General features: G+C 31.9%; 1 protein-coding gene across 1 annotated transcript; it reads right to left on the reverse strand.

Annotated features, from left to right (window-relative positions):
- Positions 1-1,541: 1,541 nt before the first annotated feature.
- Positions 1,542-11,924, reverse strand: LOC543517 (alpha-L-arabinofuranosidase). Its single transcript, NM_001246996.2, has 18 exons — positions 11,624-11,924; positions 9,183-9,411; positions 8,605-8,659; positions 7,937-8,148; positions 7,595-7,716; positions 7,361-7,508; positions 6,676-6,745; positions 5,556-5,701; positions 5,344-5,389; positions 5,188-5,240; positions 4,588-4,732; positions 3,887-4,005; positions 3,699-3,770; positions 3,519-3,622; positions 2,998-3,054; positions 2,716-2,914; positions 2,290-2,439; positions 1,542-1,784 (listed from the first exon to the last, which is right to left on the reverse strand). Exons 2-18 carry the CDS (start codon positions 9,357-9,359, stop codon positions 1,635-1,637), a joined length of 2,025 nt encoding a protein of 674 aa, NP_001233925.2. The 5' UTR covers positions 9,360-9,411; positions 11,624-11,924; the 3' UTR covers positions 1,542-1,634.
- Positions 11,925-13,672: the final 1,748 nt, after the last annotated feature.

Genomic DNA, 13,672 nt, shown 5'->3' on the forward strand with positions numbered 1-13,672 from the left:
AATTATTTAAATTTTTTCCAAAGAAAATAAGAGCCAAAAATGGAAGTTGAGTAGCATAATTTGCTCCAAATTTTTGGAAATACATTAATTTGAGTTATTTTTGACTTGTAAAAACTCAAGTGAAAGTGTGAAATCATTAAACTTTTCCATTCAAAATATATCAAAATAATACTTTAATTATGAGTATAATTAGAAAATGGTGTGACCACTCTAATAGTACATGTTTAATTAGTGAAGGTTATAATTATATTTGCTTAATTATCTCCACACAAATTCTTAATAAGAAGAAAAATAAACAAGTAATTATCATTATAGATATAGAGTGCATAATATTAGAAAGAGTGGTGTTTGAAATTTGATATATTATCTTTGTTTCATTTTATAAATTCAAATATAAAAAATATTTTTTAAGATATTTTTAAGAATATCACTAAAACTAATCATTTAAGTAATAATAATAGTATTACTATCACATAAAGTGGAACCAAAAAAAAGTAATTTTTGTTATGTTAGTTTTAGGTGAATATTAATTGGACTAACAAATGCATTATATAAGTTCTATCACTTAATCATGATTAGTGATGAATAACTATTATTATTTTAAAATTTATTTAGAATTAAACCATGATAAATCACAAGTTGATACAAGTCTTTTATCTCTAATTTTTTTTATAATACATGACATTAGAAATGTGTTAGCCTTAATTATTTAATATTTGAATTTAGTTAATGTTTTATCATGTGTAATTAAGGTAAATTATTGTGACCTTCTGTCCTAGCTGTCATAATTAATGCATTTATCTAATTTCAATTATACACTTTAATCATCTTTCCTCTCAATGTTTCAATATTTCTTTGATAGACAATTATTATTAATCAATAATTTGCAATATATGGTTGGTCTGCTTAACATTTAAATGGAAAATTCAATTAATTACTACCATATTACTCCTCTTTCCTTTTTTTTATTTGTCCAATTTTGATTTTTTATTTATCTATTTTCACTTATTATTTTTGATAAATTAAAAAAAAAGATAATATATTTTACCTATTATATTCTCAAATTTGTTTTGAGAGTTAATGTTTTTGAAAAAGATAGAATCACTTTAATAAGTAAACTGATTTGAAATTCTATCAATTATAAATGATAAACTCACTATATCAGTTAATATTTTTTAACAGATATATTAAATAATAAATAAATAAATAAATAGAAACAAAGTATGTTAATCTATATTTTTAATCCTATCAATCCCTTTGTGGACTTACTTTTTTAATGTCATAGTTTGTTAAAAGTGCACTATAAAAGAATTTTGTTGGTAGTAAATTCTTAACAAATTGAGCATAAAACTAAAAATAAAAAAGACTTGGAATTATCATTTTTTTATTAATTTTGGTGAAGACAAAATTACTTTGTAGAAGGGTGACGACTAATATATATAATTAAACAAATGTATATATTTAGTTGATATAAATAAAGTACATTTGTAATAAAGCGCAAACAATTAAAAAAAAATTCAAAAAATCAAAAGCATCTAATATGAGGTTTCAAGAACTAATTACCATGAAAATGATATTATTTATAAATTAGTAACCACATTATATTCTTAAATTAAATTGATACATTGAGCTACTTAGCATGAAGATTTAAGGACAGAAGCAGTATCAACATTGTTGTTTATTGATTTTCTTAATAAAAAGTCAATTGAATTCAGAGATCTTGGAGCTAGTACAACATCCATGTTGTCACTAACTTTCTCAACTTGTGTTTTAACAGGTATTACCTACATAAATTGAAAGAAAAAAAAATTAGAGTAAATAAAAGCAACCACAAAAATATATGCAAAAATTTAAATTCTTGTCTGACCGATAAAATTTAGCCGCACCAGGTGTTTATACATAACCAGTAAGTACATGACATGTAACTACGATTTGCAACTTAACAATGGTAGTGGTTTGGTGTAAAAACTGAGCGTGCGTAAGTTCTTTATAGATTCTTGACATGTTCCATTGTATTGATGAGGCAAAGTAAGAAAAAAAGTTCATTTGAAAAAAGAAAAGGAAATGAGCAATTAAGTTTCTTCTGATAGTTATTGAGTATGAACTTATTTTTGGCCTATGTTGTTCGGGCTGTTGTTGAGCTCGTGTCGGATCCTCAAAAAATGCACTATTTTTGGAGAATCTGACAGACTCCTATAGTATTTTGAAGAGTCCGAGCAACAGACCTATTAACTGCTAAATGTGAAACAGCTTATGCCAAACCAACAAAACTTGGTAGGATGATTATACCTTATTAGGCTCTCTGAAGGAATTTTCATCCATCACATTGTTGGATGTTAACTCGGTCATTACAGCCCCAAATAACGTCTCTAACGAGTTCTGCCCCAATCCAGTGAGAGAGATTTTAGTTATAACCGCAGTGGTTCCAAAGTTCACGACCTGTGGAAAGTATCTCAACATATGAGTAATGAACCAATTAAAGACGGAGAATCGTGTGTGTGTGTATGCAAAATGGTAAGGAAGATCATGCATCTTAGGAATTCGGAGATGAAATTATGCTGTCACAAAGTTCTACTTGTTAAGAGTGAACCTCGACCAGTCAAAAGTCTTGAAGTGCTAATGATAACTATCTATGATGAAGCTGACATAAGAATCTAGCAAAACTTAACCCCCTCCAAGAATGATGAAAGAAAACAAGAAAATATATATCCGCACCTTTATTCTCAAATAATCATTGTTATCAAGTGAATTTCGCCAAGTGATGGCAGATGCTATAAGTGAATTTGAAGGATTAGCTTGTAATGACGAACTCAGAAGAGTAGCGCCATTTGACTCTTTGAAGAAGTGCTGCATCCAATAACTAGGCGTTCCATACATCTGTGAAGAGGTGAAGACAATTGCATCTGGGTTCCACCTACATGAATGAGCATTTTTGGTCAATAGTATATAATAAGAAAAATTTCTGAAAAAGAAAAGAGCAGAAGCAATGAGATATACCTCCGGTCATTGTCATTAACAAATAGGGGTGCGTAACTTGCCATTTCAATTGCTTCGCTGCACAGAGGATGATTTCAAGTTACGTCATGCAAAGGGAACATAGTAAAGGAAAGAAGATGGATAGTCTATTAGTTTAAGGTGATTCACTTAGTCAATGCCTGATCTCTGTGATCAAAGTTATCCGTCATACAATCAAATATAGGTATTGTGTGGTATACTGGATGATGGATGGCGTAGATTAGAACATTTTCAAGTAAAGATCAGATATTTTGCATAGAAAAAGAGAAGGGTGTTAATCAACAGAGACTTCGGCAAGTGAAATCACATATCACCCTTTCGACGCGTCACTAGTCGAGGAAAAATCATTTACTCCCTCAGTTCCAATTTTCTGGTTTTGACTTGGCACAAAACTACAGATATGTCGAATGTACCAAAATGTTCTTTAATCTCGTGGCCTTCAACGTGCCATGTAGGAAATTGAAATTAAAGAGTTGACAATTAGACAAATGCTACACAGGTACCTGTTCTTTTCTACCCCAATGAGGAACCCAGCTTCACCCAATGCTGCTAAAAGACTACCTTTTCCAGCATCATTTCCAGTCACGGCATACTCACTCACAAAAGCCTGCAGAGATATATGTTATACATAATAACCACTTTATAATTCCACTCATTAATCATCAAAAGGAAGCTTTTCCGACCTTTGGTCCTCTGCGTGGTGCACTATCAAAATGGCGAGCATTAGAAAATACAGAACTTGCGCTGCTATAAATCTATCCATAGAAACATCACAAAGTTAAAGCTCATGCAAAGACAAGGAAACCAAAGCTAAAGCTTTTGATACACATGTTTAGTGTGAGAGTTACTTGGAAAAGCATCAAGATCTTACATGAAAATCATATAAATCAGCTGGGTGATCCAGTGGTCTCGTAGAACCATCACAGTTTGAGATTATTTTAATATCTGGATATTTATCTTTGATGGCCGTATAGAACTTGAGGTAATTTCCTGAATCACAAGTAATAGAAATCAGTCATTATATCTTTTCACTCGGATCGATGTGCAGTTTTGGAATCATGTATCTGGACGAATAAAAGAAAATAATGTCACTGGAGTCTCTATGGAATAGCCTCAGATATCAATAAGCAGAAACTTTCAAGAGATATTTTGATTTTTTTCTGACACCTAAAGAGATCTGACAAAAGTTTTCGCAAAACCACTGATTACACAAGACAGACAGAACGGGGCATGAAGGGCCAGAGGTACAGTAGAACAATGAAGATCTTTAATCTGCATCATCAAACTTTAAATTCATACAAAGACACCAATCTACAGCTTCCTTATGCACCCGACACTCATCCAGAGGAACGGGGAAGAGAGACACTTCATGTCATACGTAATGGATGTCAGGTTTAATTCCCGGGTCAAATTATGGCAAAGGTGATGAGATGTGCAACTTTATGAGGACACAATAAATCAAAATGTACACCAGACAGTTATGCAACACATAAATCCTTAGTGCGCTAAAATAAGTTTCCTGTGAATCAAAGAACAATATATCATCTGCCAAATAGAGTAAAGCAAGCATACCACGGTATTGTGTTTTTCCACAATCCTCATTTCCGATAGCCACATATCTCAAATCAAAAGGCTCTGGATGTCCCATTTTGGCTCGAATAGAACCCCATGTTGAAGTAGGATCACCTCTTGCAAACTCAAGACCATCTAATATCTCCTGGATAGAGACAAAATATATTTGTAAGAATGTAATGTAACAAGGAACGAATGAAGACAAATTGTTGCTAAAGAGAGTGAATCAATAGAGTGTTGGGCGATATCCACTGCTAATTTTATTTTCTTGACCAATTTACCCCAAGATAAAAATGATTGCCCTCTCCTTAGTTGCTTTCGAAACGTTGATTACTTTGGTAACTTGAACCGCTAACACCATGATTCATGAATGTTAACATAATCTACTAATGCACAAGCCTCAGTTAGGAATATTATGGCCATTAAAAATGAAGCTTTCAGTGATCTGAATTTTTATTCCCTAAGATTTTGTGAAGAAAAAGACCAACTCGCAGCGGACAAAAAAGAGAAACATTCATGAAACTAAATATAACTTAAAGAACACTTATCACATTAAAGCGCTAGATCATATTCAATGAGCTAAAAATTCAATAAACCTACTTGCACAAAAGGTAAAATACTGGAAGTGTCAACTTGATCATGGTGACTGACTCCTGAAAATTAAGAAGCACAAAAGGAAGAAGTTAAAATCAATTAAACGGACAAAAGAGAGGCAAAAGAGAGAGAATAGTGCAATTGTGGCGGTGCAGGAACTACCATTGTTGAAAACCCACACGGGCAGTGAATCTAAGTCTTCGGCAAGCTGCAGAAAACGGAGGGGATTCATTCAAAATCAGAACTATACAATTGTTTACATCAAGTGCATGCAACTGTTGTTGTAGTTTTGGTACTTGTGTGTGTTAAGCATGACTGACCACCCAGGTGTTTCAAATACATTTGCAACAAAGTTGGGCAACATAGAATATTACCTGCAGGAACTCAAAATGTCCAAGTCCATCATCAGTCCAGTAATTCCAAACATCACCGAAATGTCCGGGCCTCTCTTCCCATTGTCCAATAGTTTCTTTCCACCGAAATGCATTTCTTAACCAGTCACCTTCAACAAAACATCCACCTACAGATAGATAATGTGAAGGTTTATCAACATTGGACAATTGACCATTGAGAAGCTCAAATAGTACATACCGACCGATAGGGGGGACACACAGGAAAAAATGAAAGAAACCGGTAAAAGAGGACACACGGCAGACCCTTGGAAGAATAATTCCTCTAATTGATGAAGACTTTTTACTACATTTCTAATATTTATTCTCTTTGCCTAGCCAACACTGTATAAACTAGTTGTTTGAAATTCTAAAAGTGCTCAAATAGAAAGTAAACAGATAAGAAAGAGGAGATTTGACTTCTTCAAAGAATCAAAGCAAATAAGAAAAGAATAGATAAATAGCAAGTTTGACTTTCAAGTTAAGTTCCATCCTGCCCCTGCACCTGGGTATGAAACATGTTACTATGCTGAGTAATTACAAGTAGAACTCTGACAAAAAGATACTTTTATTACTTGCTCAATGAATTGGAAATTAAAAAATGAATAAACTTCAAAGTTTAAACAGTTTCTGATATGAATCCTATATCTAGATGTTCATCTCCCATATTATCTCTTTTGATAACCTCGTCTCTCGTATTTCCTCAAGGGTGAAGTTCTTAGATCTAACTGTTTAGATAAAGTATTTCAAGTCTGATCTAAGAACTTTCACTGCTGAGATGATATGGGAGATGAACTCCTGAGAGCATAATTTCCAGTAAACATAACACAGTTCTATTTCAGCTTCTTTCCATCTTTAAGTAGTAGCTGGCCTCCTGTGGCTTTCTTACGCTTCTTTGTGCAAACCATTCTTTTTATCATACTGTTTTTTTTCAATTTACTCATGAATTTTCTCTCTATACTGATACTCTTCTTCCTCATCAAGAAGGGATCGTATGAAAAAGTTTATAATATAGCAGGTATAAAATACTAAAAGATGTCCCAGTCCATCAGTTGGTAAAGTTGCATGATCCTCAAGGAAAAATTTGAAATATATTGGAGAATACCTGGAAATCTAATGAATGCTGGCTTTAAATCCTTAAGCATTCCAAAGAGATCTTTCCTGAAGCCATGCCCCTGCCAAGAATAAAATTCATTAAATGAATACATCTAATGCCCCTACAAAAATGAAAAATGAGAAAGAAAATAATTGGAAATAAAATCATGCTCCTTGGCCAAAAAAGGATAGTTAGAGTAATACAGAATTGTTGGATATGTACAGACAAGTAATGAGAAGAAAAAAGAAGTCGCAATATTTTTTAAACTTTATCTACATTAACAAATTTTACATATTATTAGTTAATAATGCTTATATGGTCAATAAGTACTTATGTTTCCCAATATACAAACTAATAACGTCCTCAAAAATTGATTTAGAGGATTCATATAGCAGTTTATTTGGGATTATGGTATAGTTTATTGTTTGATACAAAACCTAGCGATATCACAACAGATGCATTTAACCATACTGCACAGATTAAAATTATATTTTTGTATCTATTTCTAAAGATATAGAGCTGAAACTGGCTACACATTTTGTAAGTAATAAACAAGAAGAGAATTTATGAGCCCTTTAGAAGCCTTGGCTCAGGAAACATGTCATTAAGTCAGCCAGCTGCACTGAAACCACCCTCTCCTTGATTAACTATGAGTCTTTTCTAAATGCCTACAAGAAAGCTCTAAACCACTCACCTTGTATGTGTCAGTAGGCATTAATGAGACTTGATCAAACCAAATAACACCTTTCTTAGATGATCTCAATTCCAGTCTTGAATTGGGATCTGTTCCTGTTGCTTCTAACAAAATTTCCACCTTCGTCCAACTTGAAACATCAGCAGCTCTGCAAAGGGCAACTTGAATGAATTGAGTGCAAGAAGCAAACTTTGTAAAAGCATGAAAAATAAAGCCGGCTAGACATCAACTTACACAATGTTGGCAGCAGCCAGCTTTTGCAATCCATTTGAACCAGTTAAAGCGACAGATACATTGACTGATTCTTCGGAACGAACATAAAGCACTAGTTTGTAACTCTTTCCCTGCTCAATATTCTGCAAGAAAACATAAAATGAGGATGATAAATAAAGAACATGAACCGAAATACACAAAGAAGGAAGAGTAGATCTATATCTAGTTAGATTGAACTTAAAAAAACAAATGAAGAAAATCTAGTGTGCTTTTGGTATTGCGGAATATTGAAAGGTGAATCCTTGAGAGAGGAAGCAAGAAACACATAAAGAATGTTCGGTCGAGCATTAAAGAGCAACATACCATGCCCCAGAATCCCGGGTTGTAGATGCCAACTCCTCCATCTGGACAGATATTGGCACCTGTATGGTCACAGAGCACCTGCACTTGAACTGCAATTTTATTCCGATCAAAGCATGATGAACGGTCTGTTGATACAATCACTTTGGACTCATCTCCAATGATAGACCAAGGATCAATATTTGAAGGTACGTTTGGGCCTCCACCTTCAAAACCTGAGGTTTCAAGAAAACTAGCGCTTAAATAAAATAGAACTCAAGAATATATAGGAAGCAAAACTATTATTAGAAGAATAGAGATAGCATCTCGCATTATTTGCCTTAAATATATTCATCATAGTACTCTTATCAGTCAAAAAACAACCTCTCGGACCATAGTAGCATACCAAACATAAAACATCCCAAGTTAAGATTCATCTATGAAGAAAATTTAATAATGACTATCCAAGAGACGAGACGGCATAAAATCATGCTATGGTTGTCCCCATTTTTCTGCTTGAGCAACTCAAATGTCACTACTTCATCCTTTCCAATATATGAGTCTTGCTTTCTTTTCCTTCCTTTTTTTAGGCCAAAAAAAACCAATTAATAGTCAATCACTAGGAAGCAATGCATGTATTCATTTCTTTTTAGAGACTTCCTTTTCTAACGCAACCATAAAATCAAACTGACCTCTATTGTTGACAAGCTCAGCCCACAATCCACCAGCACCAGCATGATTGATCTCCTGAAATACAATATTCAGGTCATGAACTAAAGTTAATAGCCTGTATCCAATATCATGGAAAATTAAGTCCAATTCATCTGTAAAATGTCAAGGTATGATCACTCTTTTCCAGACAGATATTCGGAAGATGTTGATGATTCATAAGATTAGGCATCAGCGGCACTTATCAAATGTCCATTCTCTGGTCTCATATTATTGACAGACGTAAACTATAGAATGTCCTTTATTTTATCATCCTTTTTCCTCCTTTAGTTCAAACAGGAAACCTTTATGAGGAATGAGAATGTGAATTTCAGCTTGGAAAAATGAACTAGTAAAAATATATCCTAGAGGTAGTTCCAAAAATCAGAAGTTTATGTGAATCATGTGCTGCAATAGTTATCAGGTATATATAGAGTTTGAACAAAAAATACAGGACAAACAAATTAAACACAAAATATATGAGATGGGTTACATACTGTAAACTGGAAGGTAAATGCTTCTCACTTGCACCACAAATTGAGCACCCAAATATTAAACTCACCTCAAAGAATATACCAAAAAGGGTATCAGGTATTCTCCTTGCTGATGCTTCGGATGCATTCACAAGCAGTACTGCTGTCTGGTTTGCTTCAACCCCAGTAGCAGAGCATTGGCACAGGGCAGACAAACCAAACAAAACTAGAAGCAGTACGTGATGAATGGAATGCCTTGACTCCATCTTCCTTCTTGGTCTATTCGTTGTTGCTGTAGTCCTGTAGCCTATTTAAGCTCTGAAAGAGGAGCAAATTCAGTTAGATTTTGATCATTAATGGAAGTATAAAGCTGTAAAGTTGCTTCCTTTTACAACAACCTAATGTCAGCATGGTGACAGAACCGAAAAGATGATTGTCTGAACCAATAACAATAAGAGCAGCTTGACAGATTTTTCTGCTTATACTAGCACGATAGTGATAGAATCAAGGAATACAACTTTTTTAACTTGTAGTGCAGATATTATGTCTATTTGACTCATAAATTAGTTCCAAAAGCATCCAATCACTGGACAAGCTTTGGACAAAATAACGATATACCAAATTATTGAACTTAAAATGAAAGGCAATCTAGTCCGATTACTAGTTTTACACTTCTGCTCCTTTCATATTTTATTTTATTTTTAACTTGGCGCCCTTAACTTTAATTATGACCGAATAGCAAAGTGATCATACCACTATATTCTAGTGTCAAGCAAAAATAGTTGAGATTAATAGCCAAGGCCAAATTTGACAAACAGTAGATCCATGATATAAAAATATCAGAGATGTTTTTACCAACTAACTTTTTAACTACTACATTAAGGCCTCCCAAATACATTGTATCGAGAGGAAACAAGCCATATGCATAAAGTAAAAGCATAACATATCATGACTAATTTATTTGCACTTTTGCATAAACAAAGCCACTTGCAAACAAACACAGAACCCACAAGTGAAGAATGCAACTTGGGATTGGTCATGAGAATGCAACCACTATCCACAAAGGACAATTCTGATTTGCCCTCCCCACAAAACAGTGAATTTAGCCGTGTTTGGAAACTAGAGTAAAGAAAAAAGAAACATGAAGGTATTTCAAAGTCTAGGCTTTGTTTGGAAAGGCAGAAAGTCAACAGAAAAATGAGTTTTTTCTTCTCGAGGCCACATATAAGTCATTAGATTATAATCTTTTCTTCTTGAGGTCACATATAAGTCATTTGCTTATAATCCTGGAAATCAGCCAGTCACTAGCACTTATAAGTTGTTGGGCGGCCGCAAGGTTGAACTGAGTTAGTAAGTTTGGGGACCAAAGGCAGTTCTCAGTGCACTGAGTACATAGCCTATTAAAAAAATTGCGACACGGATGGAAATGCATGTTACGATAGAAAGGGTCGAGAACTGTGCATTAATAGTCAGGAGCTTAGCAGCCATTGCTTCTTTCCATATCAGTAGAATTTGCATTTTTTATGCTGTAATTCCTGTTCTATTTTATATTAACAATATACATAGTGTCTCAGTAATTACTTGTTAATTAACCATCCATTACTTGTTATCTCTCCTTTGTTTCCAGTAAAATTTGGCATTTAAAACAAAAACAAAAAACATGTTTAGAAGAGGAACATAAAATTTGATCTATTCATTCACCTCATTTAATGTAACTAGCTTAAACTATCTTCTAAATTGTTCTTTGTTTTGAAAACACTAGTGTATAATTACTTTTAATCTCATAATATTAAATAAATAAAATAGAATTAAGTAATGTACATATTATACAGCATGGACAAGAGCAGAGCCAAGTGGGAGTAAGGGGTTCATCCAAACCCCCTTCATTGGATTACACGGTATATTCAAGGTTGAAATTAGTTTTATGTATATATATGGACTATGGTAAATTACTATAAATATTAAATTCTTTGAATTCTTTATGTGTTTACTTCTTCCCGAACATAGACATTATTAGAATCAAGGGTCTATCAAAACGGTCTCTCTACCTGTAAAGGAAGGGGTAAGGTCAATGGAGGAGCCCAAATTTTCACTATAAACTGGTTCAACATATTAAGAAGTAAACACACGAATAAGCTGAATGAGGTTCAACATCCACTATTTACACATAACAAATACTATTAACCATGTATAAACACTGTGATTTTCCGCTAAAGGGCTGCCCTACCCAGCTCCGCTCTTAAGTAAGGTCTCCATACATGTCACCATCCCCAAACACCTGCTAAAACTACACTGGATATGTTGTTGTTCATTTACCGTTCAAACAATTTATATCCGAATAACAAGGATAAAACCAGCTCTAAAGTTCAAAAAAGTATTCATCTTTCCACTGATAAACAAAATTTCTGCCCCAATCACAAAATACCCACAACCATAAACTCATAAAACTGAACAAAAAAATCAACACTCTACAGTAATCAAAACTCAAAATTTCTGAAAGAAACTTCAATCAAGATCACTTTTTTATTACCTGAAAATGATCCACCACACAAAATACCCTTCTGGGTATCCGTGATTCTGACGTATTAAAAGATTACAGAGAAGAACAAACTCACAAATTGAGTTTGTTACACCGTGAGCTCACTCTGTTCACTACTGCACATCTTGTTATGGGTACTGACTTAGATATTTTTGTATATTTCTGTGTATATATAACTGTATATATATATATAAACCAAGATAGTGGGGATTGTTGAAGATGAACAAAGAGAGTTTGCTTGAAGAAGAGAAGATGAAAAAGTAAAGCAAAAGATTTGTCACGTATACATTTTGTGTTCTCTTGGAGTGACAGAGTAAGAGAAAAAAATCCTCTTATCTCTCTTTACGATGACATTTACGCTGATCTGACTAATTCAAATTCGTATTTATTGAAATTCTCAAAAATTCAAAAGAAAAAATAAAATAATTTGTTATAATTTTTAATTTTAACATTTAATATTGATATACTTTTTATTATAAATGCGATTCACATATCTCCTAATATGTTATAAAAATAATTCACATGTTATTTTTTACGTTACAAAAGTGACCATATTGATGTTATTACCTTTGTAATTTTTATTTTATTATAAAATAATAGTAATTTCCTTTTTTATATAAAAAAAAACTAAAATAGAAAGATTTTATGATAACATTTTATTATAAACACAAAACATTGTAATTTCTAAGTCCACTTCATTCATAAATCATGTCCAACAAATACCTAACATATAGAAATTTTATCCACTTTCTTCTCAACTAATATTATTTATCCACTTAAAATAAAAGAATATAGCATTTGAAGTATATTATGTACACTCTAGGAACAACATCTAACATGAGATACATAAATATAATTATGAGAAAATAAATAGTATTCTTTTAAAAAATATTAGCTTACGTATGTTTCGATTAAATTTCATCTTCTATCAATAATATATATCAGATAATTATGTCTATCAAGATTATTACAAATGAGAAAAAAATTATTTAATATTCTTGTTTAGATTATACGATTTGTGATTTTCTTTTTATAATAATTAAAACCATGTTTAGGAATATTATTTTTCTTTTGTTATAAGATAAAATTGTTAACTAGTCAATTGTCACAACTCATAACTACCTTATCCTTTAAGAATTAATTAATACTAAGCAAGTGAAGAGAAATTCATATGTATGACAAATTATTGAAAAGGAAATGTTGGAATTTTCAAAATAATTTATCAAAATTGATGAGCAAAATCTGTGCTTAGTATCATAATATAAGCTATTTGATTGACTGATAGATAATTTCTATAATATTTTCCAAGTAAAGTATATATATGGCAAAATAAGAGTAAAGAGAAGAATATATTTAGTTTATAGAAATATACATTTATATTTACTTAAAAGAATTAAGAAGTTAATAATCTATGGAATATCATTATCGTCGATCATTTCAACTTTGAATAATTAATTAATATCCTTTTTATTATTATTCATGAATTTTTATAAAGACGTTATATTTATCTTGTTTCAAATTTGAACATCAAATTTTAAAATACAGTTTAATATTTTAAAAATTAAATTATTTGATAAATTTTATTTTAGTCGAAATAAAATTTCTGTATATTTAAGTTTTGGTCAAGTGTAATTTATATTTATCAGTATCACATCTTATAAGTTTAAATAAAAAGGACATCTTATCCTTAATGTAATCATTTTGAGATAATGTGTGTTTACGTTTACTCCAAGACAAAATAGAGGTGCTTATCATATAGTTTATTTTTTGTCATTTTATTTTATTTCTTGTGTTTAGTTTATTATTATTTGACATTAAATTAACGCAGTTTTTATTTGTTGTAGTTTTATATAATTTGTTTTATTCTAAACACTCTCATCAACTATGTCTTGGCTTCCCCTCTCCGCCACTTTTTTTTTTTGAAAGATCGAGAAATCTCGTATTACCTTATTAATATTTTGAATGAAAATTGTGCAGGTGAAAAAATATAAAAGAAAATATCAGTAATAGCTATAATTTGTCTTATTATATTTTTACTTC

Source organism: Solanum lycopersicum, chromosome 10, assembly GCF_036512215.1.
Source record: "Solanum lycopersicum chromosome 10, SLM_r2.1".
NCBI lineage: Eukaryota > Viridiplantae > Streptophyta > Magnoliopsida > Solanales > Solanaceae > Solanum > Solanum lycopersicum.

Coding starts and splice junctions, on each gene's coding strand:
- LOC543517 (NM_001246996.2), bottom strand. CDS start 9,359: ATGGAGTCAAGGCATTCCATTCATCACGTACTGCTTCTAGTTTTGTTT. Junction 3,771..3,886: donor CTGATTTATATGATTTTCAT/GTAAGATCTTGA, acceptor TTCTATGGATAG/ATTTATAGCAGCGCAAGTTC. Junction 2,440..2,715: donor ATGATTATTTGAGAATAAAG/GTGCGGATATAT, acceptor TACTTTCCACAG/GTCGTGAACTTTGGAACCAC.